General features: G+C 52.2%; 2 protein-coding genes across 2 annotated transcripts; one reads left to right on the forward strand and one right to left on the reverse strand.

Annotated features, from left to right (window-relative positions):
• Positions 1-6,852: 6,852 nt before the first annotated feature.
• Positions 6,853-12,492, forward strand: FXYD3 (FXYD domain containing ion transport regulator 3). Its single transcript, XM_025038539.1, has 8 exons — positions 6,853-6,882; positions 9,566-9,619; positions 10,752-10,784; positions 10,891-10,914; positions 11,796-11,870; positions 11,951-11,987; positions 12,312-12,349; positions 12,473-12,492. Exons 2-8 carry the CDS (start codon positions 9,580-9,582, stop codon positions 12,490-12,492), a joined length of 267 nt encoding a protein of 88 aa, XP_024894307.1. The 5' UTR covers positions 6,853-6,882; positions 9,566-9,579.
• A 1,514-nt stretch (positions 12,493-14,006) lies between these two features.
• On the reverse strand, positions 14,007-21,373 carry LGI4 (leucine rich repeat LGI family member 4). The gene is made up of 9 exons (XM_006919857.2): positions 21,201-21,373; positions 20,706-20,777; positions 20,381-20,452; positions 18,875-18,946; positions 18,679-18,750; positions 18,275-18,444; positions 15,946-16,110; positions 15,334-15,839; positions 14,007-14,497 (listed from the first exon to the last, which is right to left on the reverse strand). Exons 1-9 carry the CDS (start codon positions 21,371-21,373, stop codon positions 14,183-14,185), a joined length of 1,617 nt encoding a protein of 538 aa, XP_006919919.1. The 3' UTR covers positions 14,007-14,182.
• Between the last annotated feature and the right edge of the window lie 2,349 nt (positions 21,374-23,722).

The following is a 23,722-nucleotide window of genomic DNA, read 5'->3' on the forward strand; positions in this document are numbered from 1 at the left end:
GGGTGAGTGCTATTCTTATCCCTACTTCACAGATGAGGAAACTGAGGCTCAGAGATCGCACAGTGAAAAAGAGAGGGAGCTAGTATTTGAATCTAGGCTTTCTAGCTCTGAGACCCTTCCCTCTCCACTTGTGGACCTACTGTGTGCCCCTAAAGTGTAATCTACTTAAGGAGAGTAGGGTAACTGATTCATCTGCTACAAAGCCTGGAATATAGTAGTAACTCTCAAGAATGGTTTTCATTCATTCACTGAAAAAATATTTCCTGAGCACCTACTATGGGCCAGACCCTGTGCTCAATGCTGGAGACACAGAGGAAATAGTATAGACAAGGTCCCTCACTCACTAAGCTGACATTCCAGAGGGGAGAGAGATAATAAATATAGTCAATAGGTGTGTAATTATACAATATAACAGGACGTGATGTGTACCAGTGCTATAGGGCAAAATAAAGGGGAAAATAGGATGAAGAAGGGGAGGGAGGTGGTGGTTTCCAGGTGGAAACTGTAGTTTTAAATAGAGTGGCCAAGGAAAGCGTCATCAAGAAGGCGATGTTTGAGCAAAGCCCTGAATAAAGGAGATGAAAGATTCATGTGCACCTCTGCCAGATGAGAGAATCCCTAGATGGAAGGACAAGGGCAAATATCTGAAGGCTAAGATGGTACCCGGGGTGTTGGAGGAACAGCAGGGAAACCAGTGTGGCTGGAGCTGAGTGAGTGAGTGAGTGAGTGAGTGAGTGGCTGAGTGGCAGGAGAAGATGAGGTCAGAGGGGTGACGGGGAACCAGCTGGAGGGAGCTTATGTATCCTGGTGAGGACTTTGGCTTTTATAGGGAATGAAGTGCAGCTAGGAGACTCAACCAAGAGGAACCTGACCTGTTCAGAGGTTCACAGGCTCCCTCTGGCTGTGTGTGGAGAGCAGACTGTGGGGCAGGGATGGAACAGAAGACTAGAGAAGAGGCGGCTGTGAGGTCCAGGAGGCAGAAGATGAAGGCTGGAGGGTGGGAGGGTCCAGTGGAGGCGGGGGGTAGTTGTCAGCATCCCATACAACAACCCCATTGAATCCAATTTTTTTTTTAAATTATTATTTGAGGGTCCCAAGAACAGATGGCATGGTGGGAATAAGTCCTGCAGCTGCTTATGCCAGGACTGTTTGTCGAAAAGAGAGACTGTTAGAATAGTAGGTAAATGACTCAGGGATGAGCGGGGCTGTGGCATAGGCTCTCGCTGGCCACAGCACCACCTTTTTGGACACCAAGGCGCAGGGGAAGGTGGATGAGGATGCTGAGATGTCAGGAGTCCTGCTGCCAGCGGTCTGCTGGGTCAGTGCCTCCCCATGGTTGTGTGTGCCAGCCAAGCTCTTAGAACTGCAGACTCATCCCCCTGTCTCTGCAGCCAAGCAGAAGCCGCCAGCCCTAGTGACAATCCCAGAGCCTTAAAGCTCCCCCCAGGCCAGAGCCGAGCAGCCAGGAAGGGGCACCCACCACTAGGGAGGCGCAGGAGCTGGGAACGTATCCAAGAGAAGGAAAAGGAAGGCATTGTAGGAGGGGGAAAAAGAACACAGGCTCTTATTTGAAAATAAAAAAATATATAATACTTAACATGTAATATATATCGTATGCATAAATATATTATTTCCTAAATCCAATTAAATTGTTTATTTAACTTTAAAGTTACCCCATCCCGAATTTACTTTTTCCTCCATTATTTTGCTGTTTTTTAAAACTCGCAATTTATTATTTTGTGTTAACTTTAATTTCAAAATTTTTTATTGGTTCCCCCTCAAACTTTTATTTTGAATTATTTCAACTACAGAAAAGTTACATAAACAGTATAATGAACCTAAATGCCCTTTACGGAGATTCACCAGTTCCTAGTGTTTTGCCTCATTTCTTTTCTTTCTATCTGCATCTATGTTTATAATTTTTTCTAAGTTTCTCACATCTCAGGAATCAATCCCTGCCCCTCTGCACACAGGCATTCCCAAAGACAGCCTTAAGCATTGTTTGTTGCTCATCAAAGCCTTTTGGGGAGAGAGTCACAAAACACAACCAAGCTTTTCCTCAATTGCGCCTTTTCCCCTGGCCCCACCCAGATATATCCCACAAGAGCCTCTGTCCAGGGTCTTTTCTGTTATGGTGGCTATGGGTCTCCTTCTCTCTCAATCTCTCTCATGAATCCTCACACCAAGGGAAGATGGGGCCTGGGTCACCAGGGGAGAGACAGACCTGCCCTTCCAACAATTGCTTGCAAGGGGGAATGTGGACTGGCTTAGGCCGGGTCTTCTAAGAGAAGCTGGAGAAACAGCTTGTTATGTTGAAATATTTCGATGTCTAAATCTTGGCAATTATTAATTTTTGCAACCCTTTGTGAACCAAAGGAAACATGCATAATAGTTGGGTTTGGTCCCAGTTTGAGATCCTTGTCTTAGTGACTAAGATGCGGCGAGATGCGAGGAGGCTTCAAGGTTTCCCCTTGGCTCCTCAGCCCCCACCCCAGATATGTAGCCTACCCTTTTCTGCTTCCCTGTAATTCCAACTCACTTGGGATGAGGACCCCTAGCCATCATCCCAAGTTCCCTCCCCAAGTGATGAGGAGGAAACTGGTCCAGACCTGTTAGTAAATCTGGTCCTCCGTGTCTACCTGCCCCCCACCCCATGAGTAGCTCTGCCCTCGTCACCCCCACCTCTGTTCCTGTAAGGCCTCCATGATAATGTGGGGAGGGATAAGAGCACTTTTATTTAATAGCTACTTCACGAACACCTACTACGTGCCAGGCATTGTTCTATAATTCAGATGAAAATCCTTAGGAGGAGAAGGGGAAGCTGATAATTTAAAAAAGCAAAGAGAAGTTTCCTAGAATATGCTTTGAAGAGAGATAAGTCATAAGGGAATAGAAGGGCAGAGACTAGGTGTGGTTGTATATGGGTTGGTCCGGAAAGGCCACATGAGAAGGTGGTATTTAAGCCAGGACTTGAAGAACCAAAGGGAATGAGCCATGCTGACATATGGGAAAAGAATACCAGACAGGAAGCAGCTGCTGCAAAGGCCCTGAGGCAGAAATATGCCTGGAGTGTTCCAGGAATAGAAAGAGGCCAGGGTGGCTGGAACAGAGTGACAATAGATGAAGGGAGGGGGAACCGAACCTCCCCTAGCTTGCCCAGTCCCTCAGATGAGGGACTCAAACTGGTGGCCCCAGGGCCCGATCCAATCATTGGGCACATTTTATCTGGTCCACAAAGTGTTAAGAAAATTAAAAGTCAGTTACCAAAAGTTAAGTCATTTCTTCAATTAAAAATAAATTTAAAAATCAAAAGAAAAGTAAAAAAATAAAGTAATAAAAAAAAAGTTGGTTACCAACATTTAAAAATCAGGAGATGCCATCATGAAAACAACATTTCCAGCTTCTCTTGGCTGGTAATGACATCGAAGTAGCACAGAGGTCAGGCCTCAAGGGGCTTGTAGAACCAAGGCTGCCCTGTGTGGCACTTCACATAGCTCCTGGAAGTCAGGCAGACAGTGACATGCCCACGGCCACACCACCCCAAAGTGGCAGGACTGAGTCACCTGCTAGCTCCCACCCTTCTCTCACAGGTGCTGAATTCTGAGGCCATGGAAAGCAGTTCCATAGAGTCCCAGGAGACGACACTTGTCTACCCAGGAATCTCTCGCTCCCATCTTGCCCAGGAAGTAGGAGCTTGGAGCATAGCTCCCCATCCCACTAGCCTGGTCTCTCAGTCTCTATCTTGGAAGGTGGGGACGTGGCCCAACCAGACCCCCTCTCACGGGTCAGAGTGCCTCCAGCTCCCACACCCCAGGCTGGCCCTTCTAGGGCCTATAAATTTGCCAGGAGCCTGTGGAAACATTCACAGGCTTGAAAGAAGGACAATAAAATTATTGACCCCTGAACATCAAAACCAAAATTAATAAAACTTTAAATCAGTGACTATAAAACACTCTATGACCTTGATTTTGTATTTTAAATCAGCATTCCTGAAGACTCTGTAATGTTCAGAAACTATTTATAGATTTGTTTTTTCTTATTTTGCAAGAATTCCCAGGATATTGAGAAATTGCAGCCAATCACAGCCTCAGCAGGTTCTTCAGGGCCAAGTGGTTTTAAAAAAAATGAAGGGGAAATATTTTAAAGGAGTTTATTATCTGTATAATACACATATAGAAAAACTGTGTCTCTATATATATACATATCATGTATATAAATAAATAAGTGGGCACACTTTAAATACGGCTAAAGTCAGATTGGCTTGGAAGACACCCCCAAAGAGATCCAGCCCCCAACAGGTCGCAATAGGCTACACGTACCCATCTCCCCTCAGACCCTCCCCAGGGTCCCAGTGTCCACACCTTCACCCATCTCCCCTCAGACCCTCCCCAGGGTTCCAGTGTCCACACCTTCATCCATCCACAGAGGGGTCTCAGGTGCTACCTTCCGGCCATAAGCCCCAGCCCCAGCCCCAGCCCAGCTCACTCTTGGATATGGCACATTCATGTCCAGCCCTGGGAGGAAGGTATGGTGGCCTGGGTTGGGCATGAGCCCTGTAAACACCTGGATATCTGAATGCACCTAAGGCATTCTGACAACACCTAAGGATTCAGAAAATGAAGTAGGCAACAGTCTCTAATTGGTGGTTCTCCAGGCTGATGTGTTCTGTTTGACCTGCATCATTTTTTTAAAATCTGATCTAAATTTTAATATTAGAAAGTCCACATGAAGATTCAGGTTTCTGATACCCATTGAAAATATAGCAAAAACTGGCTGGAACTGTGTAGAGGCTACCCTTTACTTTTTTACATTCAACTTTTTTTCAAGGTAGTACATTTTCAGGATATAAAATTCAAAGGTACAAAAGGGTGTATGATAATAAGTGAGTGTCTCTTCCACCTCATCCTGCAGCCTCCCAGTCCTCCTCCCCAGAAGCAACAATATTTTATTCATATGTAAGTATATGCACATACATTATTTTTCCCTTCACAAATGGTGTAATTCTTCTTTACATCTTGCTTTTTTCCCTTAGCAAGATGTCTGGTAAAGTACTTCTTTATCTGTCCACGTGAGTTTGCTCCGGTCTTTTTGGTGGCTGCCCTTTAAACAGGACAATAGTTCTCCTGTTTGCCCAGTTGCCACTGTACCTTATAATCTCACGCCTGTCTTGCTTCACTCGTTCAGGATTCTCGCTGGTTCTTTTGACATCTGAGTTTGCAGACTCTGGCACAGGCAAAGGACCCAGCATGCCTCCTCAGCCACAGAACTCTCACCCCTCCTCACTCTCTAATGCCTGCAGTTCCCAGCCTTCCCGGAAGAGGGAGACACCACTCCACTCCCATGACTGCCAAAGGGGTCTTCTGAGGGACATTACAATCTTGAAATGTCTGGGCAAGAGATCTATCTGCCCAGACACAAAGACCCCTTAGCTGGACTGGGATGCCCTTCCTCTGTTTCTATCCCTCCTTGAATTTCCCCTTTGACTGAACCCCATCCTCCCCGAATACTCTCTCCACTCCTTGTAGGGACTGGCCCCTCTTGAATGCAGGTCAGGGGAGGCTTTGTCCTAGTCTAGGGCCTGGGATTGAGAAATTGCCTGAGGGAGCCACATAAAGAAATCAAGTAGCTGGGTGAGCATTCTTGCCTCCCTGTCCGGCCCTGTTGAAGGTGGGGGGTCCGTTCTCCCTGCCCCCAGCAGACAGCCCCCAGCAGAGCCTTGACCTCCAAACCCCCTTCCCTGTCCTGTTTGCCACCCTCCTAATAGTACTTTCTCTGGCCTGGCTCCTGCAGCCCTCCTCCCCTCCCCTGCTATGGTGTTGGGGGTCGCCTAGAGTCCAGCTGGTGGCCAGTACAGAGCCACCCCTTTCCTGGCCCTGCCCCTCCCCGTGACCCCAATCCTCCGCCAGCCACTCAAAGGCGCCTTGTTCTCCATCCAGCCCCCAGACAAAAGTCTTTCTGTCTAAAAAGGCGGAATTGGGGGGAGGGGGCGCCCCAACGGGGACCATGTGGGGGCCTGCACAGACCCCAGCCGGAAGGAATGCCATGAAGAGGAGGGGCAGGAGAGGGAGAACGGAGGGGAAGGGAGCCTTGCACAGTGTGGCAAGTCTTATCTGGAGTGGGAGGCAGCCTGCCCCACCCCAAGCCCACTGTGTAGACCCAAGCTTCCCGCATTCTTGGTAAGAGCCTGGGCTAGGAAGGTCTGGCCTGGTGCTTGGGAGCTAGTTCCCAGTCTCCCTAGAGCATGATGGGCACAATGGGGGGTGGGGTCATGGTCTAAGGCCCAACCCGACCCCCGCCCCTACCCGCTGTGCACCCCACCCTCATCTTAGGACCTTGGTCATATCAGCATCTTCTGCTGACCCTCAAACCAAGTCAACAGCAACAAGTGACCCGGGAGAGGACATTAGATCTCCCATAGTCACCATCCATCCCTCCTCCAAGCACAACACATAATCTAAGTAAGAGAAATTAAGCTATTACACTCCTGTATTGCCCTTCCTCACCAACCTGCCAGACAGAGGCTCTGCTGTTAAAAACCCCTGGACCTTCTTTCTTCCAGGTCCTTTTCTGAGGGGCAGGAGATTGTATACTCTCTTGATGTGGGGGGCTGAGTTCCAGCCCATCCTATTCTCCCTGCACCCAACCTGAGGCTGTTATGACTTTGGACACCTGGGAGCTCCCTGTCACCAGTGGAGGTGATGGCGGGGAGCTGTCTCTTTAAGAGCAAGAATGGGGTGAGAGCTTCTGTGCTTTAGGGAGTCAGACTTGTTCTCTACCTGCCTGGCTTTGCCCAGGTTTGCTTAGGGAGTGGCAGCTGCAGATAAAGGCAGGACTCAGGCTGAACCAGAACCTCCACGCCGCTCAGCTCGGGGAGCCACACAGGTGAGCGGCCAGGGCCCCCTCCCTCCAACTCCTCTTGGCTCTGCCCCCAAAATATCAGTCCCTTCCTCATTATTTTCTGTTAAAGACCCTAGAACTTTCCCCCTTCAAGGTACTTTGTGGGGGCAGAAGATTGAAGAAAGCCCCTTCTCCTAATGAAATCCTCCCCCCATCATTCTACTCTTAGGGGACTGGGTGAGCCAGCTGAGGTGAGGATAAAGCCCACAGGTGGGATTGGGATGGGTTTGGGGTGGAGCAGGGGATTTCTGAGTGCACCAGAAGTATCTGGAGTACTGCGGGGTATCTCGGTGCACAGGGGTAGGTTGGGGGTGCCTGGATGGATGAGGGTATCTAAGTGGACCAGGTGTAATAGGGTAATAGAGTAGTTGGGAGAGTGACTTGCTAAACAAAGAACTGGGGTCCTGTGGATCTAGGAAAAGGGGATGGCGGTTCCTGAGGAGCTGTAAAATAGGGAGTTAGGTAGGAGATTTCAGGGGCACGGGGAGTGATTCTGCATGCCCGAAGGGCCTAGCCCCCATCGTGGAGGAACAGAGGTGAGAGCAGAGGGTGGATTTCGGAGGCAGGACCTCTAGGGCCAGGAAGGAGCGGAGAGGCGTGGGCAGCCTCCATCTGCAGGCCGTCTTTTTCTCCAAGCCTCACACCAACAGCAGTCAGTTCCGGAGCAGACCAGGGCCTCTTCCAACAATGGCCTGACTGGGGGAGGGGAGAGCAGATGGCCAGACACCAGCTCCCAGCAGCCCACCACAAGAGAGGCAGGCTGGAAATGGTGTCCAGGGGTGCGGCCCAGATGAGACCGCCATCAGTCTCCCCTGAGCTGGGGATGCTGGGAGGTGCCCCAGGGAGGGGGAGTAATGGAGGCCTTGCAGTGGGGTAGGGGACGTGGAGAATCCGATGGAAAGAGGCTTAAGAGCTGAGACTCTGTGTCCCGGGTGACAGAGGATACAGCATTAAGCTGAATTTGCAGGGTTTACGGGGTTGCGACAGCAACATGGGATAATTATAGTGCCAACTTCACGGAGCTGCGAAGATTATATGTGTGAATAAGTGCACAGAGCTAAGAACAGCATTTTCCATGGAGTGAACACTCGATAAGCCCAGGCTTTGGTTACTGGTACTAGTATAGTCACGGGGTGACAAAACCTCATGCGGTAGCTTTAGACAACAGCTGACTGTCTAGACCCCTGAGCCCAGAACCACTGGGCTGTCCTGCCCCTACACTCACTCCAGCTCTCCTCAAAACTTTTTGGGCTCCTAAATGCCTTAATAAAGCTCCTCAAAGCTACAGGTCCCCTTCTTGCAAGAAATGGATGCTCAAACTAAAATTATGAAAGCTGCACATGGGATTAACAAGAAGCTAAGAGGGTTCCCAGGACCTGGGGTGGGCATGGGAGAAGGTGGGATCTATGCAAAAGCATAGGAAACAAAGCAACTGGGGTAGGGTTACATGCAGGGAGCTGAAGGGGGCAGAGATGGGTGATCTCTTCAGCTGTGAACAGGGGTCCTTGAGGGGACACAGCAGGGATTGTCTCTTGGGCTTTTTACCAGGCTTGGAAGGGTATGTGTTTTAGTGTCATGAAATGGAGTATATAACAGATGACTTCCACAGTTGTTGGGGACTAAATAAGTGAAAACCCAGCAGAGTCATTTGGCAGTGCCCAACGTAGGGTAGATTCGGGTAGCTGTAAGCTCTTGGCTTGGCTATGAAGGTTACGACAAGATATGTTTGTGGCCATGGGGCAGGGACAGGGAGAGGGTAGGGGGATGCACAGAGACCGGGGGCTTACTGCCGGCATTTAGGACGGTGGGAGGATGATCTGACCCCAGACCAGGAGGGGACACAGGGGTCTGCTTCATACTGGGCAGGCCTTTCTGGGGAAGGAGGAAGAGTTTGTTGCCAGGAGGAGCTTGGCAGGGGCTGGGGTAGGAGCAGGGGTGAGACTCGGATAGAGGCAGGACAAAGGACTTGGGTGGGATGGGCAGGAGTGGGGCAGAAATTGGGGTCAGGGGTCCGGGTGGCACAGAAAATGGGGCTGTGGCTGCAGCCAGGCCAATTCTTCTGCCAAGTCTGTCCCCATACCCCCACCCCAGCCTTCTGTTCTCTCTGCTACATCCCGCCCTGAGCAGCCTGAGGTCTGCAAAGTCTAGGCAGGCGGGCAGGCTCCAAGCTGTCTGCGGGAGGCACTCCCGGAACCAGGCCTTCTGCCACCTGGCTTCTAATACCACTGTTTCTCAAAACACCCCGAGGCCCCAAGAGTCTTGAATTAGGAACAGCCCTGCAGAGCCAGGCCTGTTTAAATCCCACTTCCTGGCAAGGTGACCCTGGGCACCCACTTTCACCTCTCAGAGCCTCGATTTCCCAATCTGTAAGATGGGGATAACTGCAGGCAGCTTCTTCCTCATGCAGTTGCCAGGATGACTCATTTAAAGCCTCAAGTCCATGTCCAATGAGTCATTATTGCTGCTCCCTCATCAGGTCTCAGTTCTCACCCAGCCCCCACTGCACTTCTCGCCTCCTTCTTATCTCAGCCTTCAATGCCAACCTTTCTGCCCTGGGGTGAGCAGTGTACCCTGGTGAGGAGTAGAGTAGGAGGGGATTGGGAACCAGAGGCCCCGGTAGCATCTCAATGGCCCTGCTAAAGCTGGACCCTCTGTGACACCCCTCCAGGCCAGTGCTCCATCATGCAACAAGTCACCCTGAGCCTGCTCGTCCTCCTGGCAGGTGAGTGTCACCCCCTGAACTGCCTTTCCCCTGAAGCCCTCAGCTGAGTGGTGGCTGGGCCTCACATGTGTCTCTCTCATGCTTTCCCCTGCGGGGTGCTGACTGTCAGAACAGCATCTCCTTGGAGGAAGAAGTGTTGCACTAGTAATTTCGCGAGAACACAAAGATAGCACCTCTTAGAGCAGCAGCTCGCACCGCTAGAAAGTCACCATCTTGATGTCCCATTGATGACACCAAGGAGAAGATTCAGCCCTGTGCTCCTGTGTCTTTCACACCTTCCTAATACTTGCTTACTAGGGGTAACTGGGAGCTTAGTGGTTATGTAGCAAGTTACTGATTGTGCCTCAGTTTCCCCATCTGTAAAAATGAGGACAATAATAAGATGCTTATAGAGCCATTGTGAGGATTAAATGAGTTTTCGAAAAGCACTTAGAACAGTGCCTGGTACAGAGTACGCACTATGTGTTTGTGCTTTAAATGTAATTAAAAATTATTAATCTCTTTTTAACAAAGAAAGAACAGAACTTAGGCCCAGAGCTAATGCAGCTCACTGCTTCTAGCCAGAATTTAATCCTAGTCCTTTGCTTTCATTGGATTTGTTTTCAATCCGTTCCATCGTGCAAGACTGGCATTCCATTCAGGTTAGTGATGGCAAGTTGCATTTTTTAATAAAGTGTATTAAGTTTTTAATTAGTAAGTTGTTTTAAAGAGGAATGCTGAGCAAACATAGGAACAGGTGAGGTGTGGATGTGGCAGAATGGGGAGATGAGCTCTGAGAATGGCTGGGAATTGATACCCTCTGTCATGTGGACAAGAACATTGCTGTTTCTGTAGGAGGCGTGGATTAGCCAGGTGTCTGGAAACATCAGGTCAAAGCGTGGCCAAAAGCCACTCAGAGAAAACCTATTTCAGGAGGCAAAATGCTGGCATGGCTCCTGAGCCGGTGCGGAACGGAGAGTCCGCATCTCTGAGATGGGGCCTGCTAGTTGGGGGCTGGACCTCTGCACCCTCGGGGGGCGGGGAACTGTCCTTTTCAGGGGACCTTATTCCGAGGACCTTGAGGCCCTGTGGCCCTGCCCGCCGGCTTTGCTGAGCCCGGCACCACTGCCTTTTCTCCTGCTTCTCTCGCCAGGATTGCCTGCCCTGGCTGCCAACGACCCGGAAGGTGAGTCAGACCGTGCTCCTCTACCAGTCCCACCCCGGATTCTCCCCCGAGACCCCTGCATCTCGGCTCTTGTCCTGGATTCATGTTCCTTTTTCTTCCCTTTCAGATAAAAACAGTCCTTTCTACTATGGTAAGAGCTGGTGGCCCTCCCTTCACCCCACCCCCACCCCCACCCCTCATACTGTTTTGTGCCAAGAGTCCCACACAGGGTTGAGTGAGGGGCTGATGTGGGGAAAAAAAGTGGCAAGGGTATGAAGGGGCTTGGACTGGGGCACTGACCAATGAACACAGTGGATTAAGGGAATGAGACATGCCAGCCTGGTCCTTGGGAAGATTCATGACTATCCAGCATGATAGACACACACAGGAAGTGAGGACAGTTCACAAGAAGCCGTTGTTACGGTTTAAATCATGTCTGCTGAGAGAAGGGCTGACTTGAGAAAACTGCCTGGAGGAGCTGAGCTCCTTGGCCCAAATCCTGTAGCCTCCAGATTCCAGATGCTCTGCTCCCTGTCCCTCCTCCGTCCTCACTCTTCCCTCACTGCTTCTGCTCAGGCCACAGTGGCCTCTCTGCTGTTGCTCAGACACAGCAGACACACTCCCAGCCTCCGGACCTTTGTACCTTCTGATCCCTCTGCCTGGAACACTTTCTTCCACATAGCCCCATGGCCCCCTCCCTTACCTCCTCAGGCCTCTGCTCAAGCAGGGCCCCGCAGACAGGCTTTCCCTGACCACTCTCCCTAAAAGAGCTACCCCCTAACTTTCTGTCCCCTGCCCCTGCTTATTTGCCTTTGGACCACTTCTCCCCAACTGACCCTACATTAAATCTCTTGTTACTTGCTTGTGTTAACTAGAACGTAGGCACAGGATGGCTGGGGTTTGTTTCCTACACTGCTGTATCCCCAGCGCCTTGCACATCATAGGTGCCCAATACTTCTTTGACACGTGGATGGAGGCTTGGATAGGGAAGACACCAGCTGGCACTGAGGGCCCCTTTTGGGTTTCTCCTAGATTGGCACAGCCTCCGTGTCGGCGGGCTCATCTGTGCAGGGATTCTGTGTGCCATGGGCATCATCGTCCTCATGAGTGAGTGGAGGAGCTGGCAGGGGAGCGGACAGGGTAGGGCTTTGGGTGCCCTCTCCTGATCGTTCCCCTCTCTCCAACAGGTGGGAAATGCAAGTGCAAGTTCAACCAGAAGCCCAGGTGAGATGGGTTCCTCGGTGTGTGCCTGCCTCGTGCTGGACAGACACCTTTCAGGGGTGAAAGAGCTAAATCTCACAGAAAGAGGCCAGGCCTCCAGGCTTTGCTCTGGAGGATTCCTGCCGCTAGGCTTTCCCAGGTTTGTTCTTCAGAGCTGATAACCCTCAGAGGGCCCCCCATCCTGAAATGCTTTGGTCCCTAGGATGGTTCAACCCTAATAGGGAAAAATAGCCAGGAAGCTATGTCAGGGAAAGCTGAGAATCTTTCAGTCTTGAGGGAGAGGACAAACAAGAGTGGATACAGATCTCACCACTTTTTTTTTCCTAGCCATCGAAGAGGGGACATCCCACCTCTTGTCACTCCAGGTAAGGCAGGGACAGATGGGGCTGAGGGGAGCACGGGGTGGGAGGGGCGTGTGCGTGGTGTACACATGCTGGGGAGAAAGCACTCCACCCACTCTTACCGACTGACCGCATCACCTCTCCCAGGCTCTGCCCATAACTGTTGAGGACGAATCAGCCGAAATAGCACGGAGGCCTCTCTCTTTCCGTAAGTCCTGGCCCTGCACAGGAACCTGGACTCCAGAATGAAACTCCTTCTCTCCTCAGACTGCCTCGCCGGGCCTCCTCTCTCCTGTCACTGGAGGGGTCTCTGTTCAATTTTTAAACGAAAATGATCTTGCCTCTTGCCCAAGTAGTCTTGAGACTCCCTCTATGAGAATCGGGGTGGGCTTTTGGGGGTCAGGAGAAGGTGGACACGCACTGGGGGCTGCCAACAAGCTGGAAGCAGAATCTCTTTGTTGGGAAAAAGCTCTAAGCCTAGCCCCTCATGACCGAGTCAATGGCATGGGGTCTGTCCTCTGCCTCCATGGCCATGGGAGCCATGTGTGCAATTTGAAGTTTTCTAGTATTCAAATAAAGGACATTTTGGGGAGTGACAGGGAGCTCTAACCAGATGCTGGGACACTCAGGTGGACACTGGGATCATTCCACTGTGACATGAGTACCCAGAGAGCTTATGATTGTAATAGTAAGACCTCTATGACTCTTCCACTCACCCTTGAGACCCCACCTCTTTATAGAAGACCCTTCCTAATACCCAAATGTCTCCATGAGACCTTTAAATAACTCTCCCGGATAACCCTAATACTATACGATGCCATCTGATGTGAGAACCTCCAATGAGCCTCAAACTCCCTTGAGACTCCCCAATACCCAATAAGACCTCCAAAATGTCCCCACAAGCCACCACCTAAAATGCTGAAACCTCTCAAAACACCCCAGGATATCTACAATTCCATGAGATATGCCCCCAAGAAGACACCCACAATAAAACTGTGACCAGTCCCCTAATAATGTCCTTATATTCCTCAAGAGTCCCATGAGCTCCTCCATAATCATGAACCCACACTCCTTAGAGACCCCGGAAAGCTCACCGGGGCAGCCAAAATGCACCCCAGCGACCTCCCCCTCCATAACACTGCTCCTGGGTCCTTGCTCCCCACCCAGGCCCCTCTGGAGACACCCTCTCCCAATGATCCCACAACAACGGGTGGGGCAGACTCACTGTGTGTTTATTGAGCGCATACACCTTCTGCCTTCACCCCTGTCACCCACCCGGAGGGTACTAGGGGTCCCCGCAACAACTCTCACCTTCCCACCTACTCCCTGTGCCCCGAGCAAGGTGGACAACATCCTGGGCTTCCGCCTCCGCAGTAGGCATGCACACAAGCAGCAGAGGAAGTTAGCAAGCCTGGCAGGAAAACCTGCCCAGCGACTGATGGCGTCATGGAGGTGTGCACTAAAAGCGATCGACCAGACTGAGTTTAGAGGGAAAGGAAAGCGCTCTCCTTCCGAGTACTTTCACAGGGAGCAGGAGAGGTGGGAGTAGACTGATGGGGAACGTGCGCTTCCAGACCTCATGGAGCTCTGCACGTTACCCCACCACGACTTCTGTATTCTGGCTCTGTGTCCCAGCCCGAACCCCCACATCGCCCTTGGTGGGGGTCATTTGCCCCCAGCCAAGATGTTGCTTAAGACTGGAAGGGCACCTCTTGCCTTGAACTTGACCTGTGGCCAGTATCTCACAGGACCAGCCATAACCCCAAGTGGAGCCAGGAGACCAGTCAAGAAGGTGTCCAGAGGCCTAGGACTCCCCATGCCATATCCCCCCAGCCATGTCTAGGGTCCTCTCTGGTGTCAGGCACTGAGGTCTAACTCATGAAGCTGGTAGATCTGTGTGGGGCCCTTGAAGCAAGCAGCAAACAGGAAGTATCTGCCAGACATAGTGATGTGCGCAAAGGCCCGGGGGGCCACCAAGGCCGGAGGCCCCAGCTCCTGCAGCGGTTCCAGGAACCCCTTGTCAGGCTCAAGGTGGAAGACCTGGCTGAAGGCGAAGTCACTACCCAGGATAGCCAGCTGGTCCCTGGCGATGAGCAGTGGCTGGAAGACGTGGGCACCACGCGAGGGAAGTTGCTGCAGCAGGCGAAACATGGAACCATCCCAGCGCATGACCTGCCAAGTGTGGCCACTAGTTAGAGCCTGGGGTCCAAGAGGGCCATGCCTGCTGGTAGTCCTCTAGGCTTCGGAGGACTTGGAACAGCTTGTAAGCAGAGGCCTGTAAGTCCTCAAACTTCTGCAGCTTTCTCATTTTCATAAATATCACCACCCGGCAGCTCAGGCCACAAACTTGGAGCCATTCTTGGCCTTTCTGTCTCCCACACACCCCACCTAGATTCCATCGGCAATGGAATCTGTCTGTTTTACCTACTATATTTCTCCAATCTCCTCTGGCTGCACTCCTACCCAGCCACAGTCCCCTCTCCCTGGTCTCGCTGCTCCTGTCCCTGTGCCCACGATGTGCTGCCCACACAGGTACCCTATGAACACCCGAGTCAGATCAGTGCCTCCTAGGCCCAGACTCTCCCCTGGCTACACCTCGCTCTGGAAAGAGAGTGGCGGAGGGGGTGGCCATCGGCTTTGGGGGTTCAGAGTGTTGTGTTGTAGCTAAATGTAAGTCTTGGGGTGAGTCAGAGTTACAGAGCCAGAGGTTGGGGGCAAAATCAGAATCTTGGGGTCAGCGTCAATGTTGGGGGGTGGGAGTGGTTTAGGGTCAGCCATTCTTGAGGGGTCACAGTCTTGGAGACAGTGTTGGGGTCAGAGTTTAAAGATCAGTACACTAGATGGGGCTGTAATTTGAAGGCCAGCCTGTGAGGCTGGGTCAGAGTTTAGAGGCCAGTGTGCAAGGTCGGGTCAGTGCTGAAAAGCTAGTCCTGAGTGCGAGTCAGAGGCAAGTCGGGCTTGGCTTGTGGCTTCTGCTACCCGCCCCACCTGCCTGGGCCCAGGCTCACCATGGAGTCCCCGATATAGCGTGTCAGGCACAGGAACACATCCCCACCGGCCCGGAAGTGGCGTGTGGCGTAGACGTCCTCGGCCTCAGGGATGTCCGTGCGCCTCTCGAAGCGGCCCCCAACCCAGTGGAAGAGCACGGGCCGCTGTGAGGCAGAGGCCAGCAGCAGATGGGGCCGGCCGTCCAGCTCGAGGGCCTCAGCGTCCGTGTCCCGGTGCCAGGCGTGCAGGCTCTGGCGCGGGTAAAAGCCGGGCCCGTCACGGCACAGCAGTGTGGTGCTGCCTGCCTTGGAGGCGTCGGCCACCACAAAGCAGGGCTGCCCATCCAACCACAGGAGCTCGGCGTCATTGGGCCTCAGCAGCCGCCTCGGGGCCAGGGTCTGTGTGGGGGCCAGGCGCAGGCCAGGGCTGGGCCGGGCCCATAGCTGTGAGCCTCCCCACAGGCGGGCAGCCAGCATGAAGAGGCGCTGGCCCAGCACCAACGGCTTGCAGGACACCACAGAGGGCGCTATGGGGGAGTCAGGGAGCAAGGGGCAGGTCAGGCCAGTTGGGCAGGGCAGGCCTACCCAGCAGGCAGGCCACAAGGCAGGCAGGAAAATGGGAAGGGGGCTCACCAGACAGCTCTTCCTCAGGCCGGAAGCGCTGCAAGCCATAGTCCCAGGTGAGGATGAGGCAGCGGCCAGCAAAGGGCTGTGCTAGGACCACATGGGGCTCCCCCTGGTAGGAGAAAGATTCCACGCCCAGTGCCGATTCCCCAACCGTCTGGAACCAAGACAGCTCTGGGGGTAGCAGGAGAGAGTCAGGCAGGCCCGGGGGACCCCAAGGGTCCTCATCGCTGAGCCTCAGTTTGCACATCTCTGAAATGAGGACCGTCATGGCGTTCACCTCATAGGGACAGAGTGGAATCTGTTTCTCTATAGCTGTATTAACTCACAACAACATGGTAATACTTTATTTTCTAAGCTTCATGGAATCATCAGGTAATTGCTTAGAAACAGCATGTTTTATGAATTCCTTTAATTTCACAAAACTCTATGAGGTACATTCCGTTATTATATCCACTTTACAGATGAGGAAACTTAGGCTAAGAGATACAAGCAGCCAGTTTCCAGCAAAATCCATCCTCCCCATCTTTTGTGAAATAGGATTGGAGCTGGGCACAAAGCTGCCCAGCTAGAGGCCACATTATCCCAGCACTCCCCCAGCACCCTCTCCCAGTGGAACATGCCCACACCGAGTTCCCAGTGCAACAAGAGGAGAGTGGTGGCCGCAATGCTCACCTCGCTTTTGTGAGGATGGCTTGCCCTAGACTTGGTCTCCTTCCCCTTCTCCCCACGAACTGGCAGATGGATGTCCCACAACTTGGTGTCAATCATGAAAACCAGGACAATGCCCAGGGGCTGCCCCACATATCTGGACCTCTCACCGCAGACCCTCTGTCTTCTTTCATTCATGGTATTTTGAGCCTCTTTGTTATAGCAACTTAGCTTTTATGAAAACGATTTACCCAGGTTGCCCAGCGTAGTGGCAGTGGAGCTAGGCGGTTGACTCCAGGTCATAGTACTTTGCTCTACATGCCAGGTCCTGTTTCTAGGTGCCAGGGTTGAAGCAATGAACCAAACTACCAAGGATGCCCATGCAAAGAGGGATCTTTTTAAAATGTCTAAATTATCACTCTTGCTCAAAACCCACCATGGCTTCCTACAGCCCTAAGGTAGTAGCCACTTTCCTCTCCGTGGCTTTCGGTGTCTTGTACAGTTAGGCCCCTGTGCCTTCGACCTTATCTGTGTCCCTCCCTTCGCTCACTCTCCCAGGCCTGCCTTCCTTTGATCTTCAAACAGGACAAGCTCTATGCTGCCTCAGGGCCACTGTACGTGCAGTCCTCTCTCTGCAGTGGCTTTCCCTCTGTATTTCACTTAGCTGCACCCGGAGCTAAGGCCCTCTCTTCAGAGAAGCCTCCTCAGATGCCCCATGTAAGGTAGGACACTCCACTCTGAGTGTCTCTCATCACTTTCATCTGTGCAACGTTTTATTTAATGTCTGTCTCCACACTCCCCAGGACTGCGAGGCCAGGGCTCAGGGTTATCTTGGCCACTACAGCGTGCCCATCGTCTCTCACAGGGCTGGGCACAAAGCGGACCTTGGTGAATGTTTGTTGAATAACAGAATAAGGAGTGACTCTTAAGTTAAATTCTCCTGTTCTGTGAGTCCCACAGACCTCAAACATGTCTTACACTTAGATGATGATGATGATGATGATGATGATGATGATGATGATGATGATCATTTTATTATATTAATAGACTTCAGGGTTGAACTCAAATGTCCACTCCTTCAGGAAACCCTTCCTGACCCTCTAGCTATGTCCGGCCTTCGGTCTGGCTCTGGGCTCCCACAGCCCTGTAGGGTCTCCACTTCCCAGCCCTGACCACTCTGTGCTTCCCCTACCCCAGCTCTGATCATTCTGGGCTATCTCTGCCTTCTTCTGGGCTGTGGCTCTGTGAGAGCAAGACCCAGGGCTGTCTTCAGCACTGCTGTGCTCTCTGCATTATTACCAAGTACCCATCATGGTACGAAAATATATTTATGGAAAAGCAAAACGATCATAGGAAGTGTTTTAGAAGTGGCCATTTTTGTATTAATAACAAGAGTGAACATTTATAAGGCTCTTCTGTCCCAGGCCCTGTGCCAAGTGCTATGCAGGCACAGACATATCACCGAATTCTTACGGCAATCCTAATGTCACTGTTTATCACCTCCATTTGACAGATGAAGAAACTGAGGCTCAGGGAGGTGACGCTGCTTGCTCAATCTCATAGCCAGGGAATGGCAGAGCAAGAAGTGAGGTGAACTCCTCGGGCCTGGCTGCTGTCCCCCTGATCTCCCGCTTTCTTCTGGGAACCCCTGCTGTCCCTCCCCCCGCCCCACCAGGAAAGCCCCCACCTATGGCTCTGCACTTGAACATCTTGGGGTCGAGGTGGTGGAGCTGCATGTGGGCCAGAGTGCTGGGGCTGGCGCAGGCCCCGGTCCCCACGCTGGCGTTCACGGTGGACATCCACTGCAGCAGCCAGAGGACACGGCAGTCACACTGGAACTGGTTCCCGCGGAGGTCCCTGGGGCAAGAGGCCGGGGAGGGGCTGCGACCTGGCTTCCAACCCTTGGAGGCCACACTCCCCATCCCCTCCCAGGCAAGGGTTCAGGATGGGACCCCACAGGTAGTGTGAAAAATATGTAAGAACCATGGCTGCTGAATGTATTGTGTTGATCAAAAGTGGGCACAGATATCCCCTCCTCTCTCAAACATTCCCACCCCCCACCAAGAACAACCCAGCCCCCTTGAGCCTCACACGTGAGTCAGGGTCTCCAGGCCTCGGAACAGGAATCTGGGAAGGGTCTCGAGATGGTTATTGGCCAGGCTCCTGATGAAGGCAGAGAAGGAGGAGGGACCATCAAGAGCTACCAGGATGCCCAGTGTTCCTGGGTGACGGGGTGTGGGGTGCCTGTCAGGGCGGGCTGAGGCAGTGGAGGGGTGGAGGCACGCACAGGTGTGTGAGTGAGCGAAGTCCTCTGAGAGCATTCTTAGAGATGGAGCCAATCTCATTGTCCTCGATGAAGCTGTGGAGGGAAGAGGGGATGAGGGAGAGCCACTCGGTTTCCTGTGTGGGCTCACAGCTTTTAGGAGCACTTGTCCCTGGAAGCCATAGGCTACTGCAATGTGTTGAATTCTCTCTCAACACTTGGCATAATCTTAGGGGAAGCCTCCCCAGAAACTTCTTTTCACCAAGGTCCCAGCCTACAATCCCAGGAGCCAAGAACCTTACCCTGCGGTCACTGGCGGCCTCACAGTGAACACTGCCACCACCATCACCACCGCCACTGCTGCTACGATCACCAACACCAGCTCTGGCACCAGTATCACCACCAATACCTCCACCATCATCCATTATAATCATCACCCATGCCTCTCCTGTTGTCATCAACCCCAGTACCAATAACTGCCATTATCACCAACGCTGTAGCATGTCACCAACACTACCACCATCATTGCCAACACCAACATCACCACTCACTCCCATCACCAACACCAACACCATCAACGCCTACCCCCATACCAGCAACCCTGATAAGCGTCATCAGCCACACGACCTTCATGATCAACACCAAAATGACTGCCACCATCGTTACCAGTACCACCACCATTATCACAGACATCAGCACTAGCACCAGCATAGCCAGCACCAACGTCACCATTACCCCCATCACTCACCTCCTCACCCACCACGAGCACCACCGCCACCACAATTTTAATGCATACAAAAACCTCCACCATCATCGCCAAACCTAGTACCAACAACACTTCTATTACACCAACACCAACATCCTACCTGCAACCATTACCCGCACAGACACCAATACCAATATCAGAATTACCAGTGTCCATTACACAGATAATTTTCACTAACACCAACCCCTCAAACTTCATCATCAATATCACTGACAGCATCATCACTGTTGGGTCTGCCTTTTTTTTATCAACATCATCCTCAATAATGCCACCACTTACTCATGAGCAGCAGCAACAAGGTCAGCACGGCCACTATCGCCATCAACACTAACATCGACACTGGTGTCATCATTGCCATACTATCAATCACCACCACCACTCACCACCATCGCCACCACTACCATCACCACATAACTCAGAGCTGTTTCTTGTTAATTTGAAACATTTCCTGTCTCTGGCCTCTATGCACCTTCCCTGGGATCCCATAAGTCAGGTAGGGCCAGAAACAGCCTTGGGTTATCAAGGCCCTCTGTGGATCTTTAAGTACAGAGAGGTGAGGTGAGCAGGCTGAGATTACACAGCTGAGCAGGAGCCCTGACCCTGCCCAAGAGGCCAGTCCCCTTGCCCATCAAGGAGAGACTCTTGTCCAGACACTTCCTCCCCAGGCCAAGAAGCCCCTACCTCCTCCTACTTTAGGAGCCACATAGGACCCCGCCTTCCTTTCCCAGGCCCCCATTCCTGCCCCATCCCCCGGTCTCACTCACAGGTACTGCAGGTGGGACAGGCCAGCAAAGGCATCATCCTCAATCACGGAGAAGGAGTTGGATGTGAAGAGGCTGGCAAAGGAGCAAGAAAGAATTTTTCCAGAGTTGCTGGCCTCTATCTGACATTTTAACCTTGGCCCCCACCCTTAGCCCACATGGGCATGGTCACACACACACACACACAAGTATGCGATGTGAGTAAGTGCGTGGACACAGATGCTTTCACAGACACACACATACACATATATGTGCACACCCCCCACATGGACGTGCATGAACACCCACTCCCTTGAGCTAGTTGTCGGCTCAGCTGGGTCCCACTCACAGCAGGTGCAGTGACGGCAACCTCAGGAAGCTGCCGGCCTTCAGCTGGGTGACTCCAGTTCTAACGAGCGAGCTGGGGACATGGGCAGTTGTGGGTGAGGAGGAAACCACTTCAGCGCTGCAGCCCTATCCCAGAGCCGTCACCTGTCTGGGGGACCTTGGCATGGCCCCCTACCCTGGGTGTGTGTCCCCTACATCCCAGGGGGACACTTTTGCCTTCTTTGCCTGGCAAGGGTCCTGGCAGCACTCAGTCCACTGTCCCGGGCTGTTTCTCCTCCCGGGCCCCTCGTGCTGCCCCTGCCCTTTGGAATTTCCCGTCTTCTCCCTTTCAGATCCCAGCAGCCCCCTTTCAGGCATCCCAACATCCTTTGCTGCCCACCTCCCAAGATCCTCACAGGCCCCTGTTTCCTTGGAGACCCCAGTACCCTGCCCCCAACCCCTGGGGTCCCAGAACTCCCGTCTCCACCCTCAGGCCCCCAAAGGGTCTGACACTCACAGCGACAGCAGGGTCGGGGAGAAGCTCTCAGGCAGGTCCGGGGAACCTTCACACAGGGCACTGTCTTTGGAGCAGGAGCAGCTCAGAGGACATTTTCCTTTTGGGGGTCTCCAGGCCACCCCTGCCCCAGCCTCTGCCAGCAGCAACAGCAGCAGAATGCCTGCCCCTCCCATGCCCCCTCACCCCAGCAGAGGCACCAGCTCCTCTCTGCCCACCCAGCTCCGCCCAAGCTGTGGACACTACATCTCCCATGCCAGGCGACCCTCCATCCCGCCAGCTGGCACACTCTGCCCTGGCTCCTCGCTCCCCTGTCTGTTCTCTCTTTCAATCTGTCTTTCTTCCTATATCTCTTTGGCGTCCAATTTTCCGTTTATTTCTCTTTCCCGTTCTTTCTCTTTCTGTATTTCTGACTCAGTGAGTTACTCTGTTTCCTACTCTCTCTGTCTCTATTTCTGTCTTTGTCTCTTTTTCTATCTCTGTTTCTCTGTCTCTCAGTCTCTGTCAGCCTGTGTGTGTGTGTGTGTGTGTGTGTGTGTGTGTGTGTGTCCCTCTGTCTTTATTTCTTGTCTCCCAACCCCCCTTTCTAGCTCCCTGTATGTTTCTTCCCTTCCTCCCACGCCCCTTGTCCCTAGAGGTTTGGGAAAGGGACTCACTGGGCACTGGGTGTGCCCAGCAAAGCCGGGTAAGAATGAGGAGGGGGTCAGAGGCCATAGGAAGAGCAGCTCTGGGAAAGGGAATGGATGGTCCCATGGGAGGGGAAGGGAGAGGAGGGGCCATTAAGAATGGAGTACCCTGGCCACTCCCAGCAAGCCCCCTGCCTAGATTCCCCACTCAAGGAGTGTGAGGAGGATGTCACCGGGGTGGGGACCGGATGGCTCTGCAGGCAGGAGGGGGATGGGAAGAGAGACCACTGGGAGCTGGAGCCGCCCTGGACACTCCCAGATAGCCCCCTCCCTTGGCTCCAGGAGGTTGTCCGGGGCACTGTCACCAGGCGTGGAGGAGCCAGCTCAGGTCCAGATGCTCCCTCTAGTGGCCATACTAGGCAGCAAACTGCTCTGCCCCAAACCCATAACCTCCCTTGCCTGCCCAAAATTAACCCCTTTAGCGTCTACCACCCACTAGGGGCTGAGTCAACCCAAGGAAAATGTGGGTGATGACCCTAGGGGCTGAGTCAACCCAAGGAAAATGTTGGTGATGACGCCACCTGCTTCTTCAGCGTTGACTCTGCACCAGGCCCTGTCCTGAAGGTTGATCTATAAGCTCCTTCAAACCTCCCCACAGCCTGCTGAGATTGAGACAACTGCATGGCTATTTTACAGATGGATGTACTGAGAGAAAAGTCAGGAAATTTTAAGTCTAAGTGACCCAGAAAGGGCAGAGCCAGGACTTGAGCCCAGGCGCGGGCTCTGGGGCCTCACCACATGACTTTACATTCTTTCTTTGGAGATCAGAACTCATGGGTAGTAGTCGTTCTTATTTGGACTAAGCTTTTAGCAATTTGGATGATGCTTTCCATTAAATAAGAAAAATAAATAAATGGCGCTTGTTACTCAGCCTAAAATTGTAGCGATAATACTCCATGAGCACTTACTGTGTACCTGTCTCTCTATGAATTTACTCAGTCGTCACAACCACCCTGTGCGGTGGGTCGTGTTGCTAATCCCCACTTTACAGGTGGGGAAACTGAAGCACCAGGAAGTTAAAGGATTCATTTCATGGCCCTGGACAGATCCGGACTTAACCATCCCTCCTGCCATTGAGTAAAACACACAGCCTCCCCCCTCCTGCTGCACACATCCCTGACCTTCCGTTTTCCCATCTGTCAAATGGGACGATCATGGCACCCACTTCCCAGGTATGTTGAGCAGTAAGTGAGATGATGGAGGCCACGCCCCTGGCTTGCAGTTCGGTGTAGAGTAGTTGGTGGGCTTGGGGTGGACTCTGGACCCACGTGCTTGCCTGCACTTAAGCAGCTCTGTGATTTGAGCAAGGCTCTCAGGTCTTGGTTACCTTAGCTCTAAAGAGGGGATGATAAACTTCTTATGGGGTCTTTGAAAAGTCAAAGAACTTAGTGCCTGAGCACAGAGGAGACAGACAAGCCTAAATCCACACTCATAGTGTGCCCAGACTAGCAAGGTTTTCATGCCAGTTTATGATGAGAAGGGTGACAATAACAATAATGACAGCTAACATTTTTTGGTCACTTACTGTGTGTCAGGCCTAAATGTTTTAAATGTTTTAAATATTCTAAATGTTTTACACAGATCATCTCAGAAAATCATCCCAACCTCTCTCTAAGGTGAATATTATCTCCATTTTACAGAAGAAGAAATTGAGGCACAGAGAGGTTAAGTCATTTGCCCAACATCACAGAGCTAGAAAGTGGCTGAGCCACTCCACTCTGGAACAGTTGGCCCTGTGAGGGGAGGAAGCTGAAGACTGGCTAGATCTGGCCAGGTGCCCCCTCCTCATTTGCCCCCATTGATCCTTGTCACCCCTCCCCAGTGCTGCATAAACATCAG

Source organism: Pteropus alecto, unplaced genomic scaffold (assembly GCF_000325575.1).
Source record: "Pteropus alecto unplaced genomic scaffold, ASM32557v1 scaffold9, whole genome shotgun sequence".
In the NCBI taxonomy this organism is placed as follows: Eukaryota; Metazoa; Chordata; class Mammalia; order Chiroptera; family Pteropodidae; genus Pteropus; species Pteropus alecto.

Excerpts from the sequence above, each read along its gene's own strand:
- FXYD3 (XM_025038539.1), top strand. The coding sequence starts at position 9,580 with ATGCAACAAGTCACCCTGAGCCTGCTCGTCCTCCTGGCAG. Across the intron at positions 10,785-10,890 it reads GGCTGCCAACGACCCGGAAG|ATAAAAACAGTCCTTTCTAC; the intron begins GTGAGTCAGACC and ends CTTCCCTTTCAG. Across the intron at positions 12,350-12,472 it reads CCCACCTCTTGTCACTCCAG|GCTCTGCCCATAACTGTTGA; the intron begins GTAAGGCAGGGA and ends CACCTCTCCCAG.
- LGI4 (XM_006919857.2), bottom strand. The coding sequence starts at position 21,373 with ATGGGAGGGGCAGGCATTCTGCTGCTGTTGCTGCTGGCAGAGGCTGGG. Across the intron at positions 18,751-18,874 it reads CTTCGCTCACTCACACACCT|GAGCCTGGCCAATAACCATC; the intron begins GTGCGTGCCTCC and ends TGCCTTCATCAG. Across the intron at positions 14,498-15,333 it reads GCTATATCGGGGACTCCATG|GTCATGCGCTGGGATGGTTC; the intron begins GTGAGCCTGGGC and ends CACACTTGGCAG.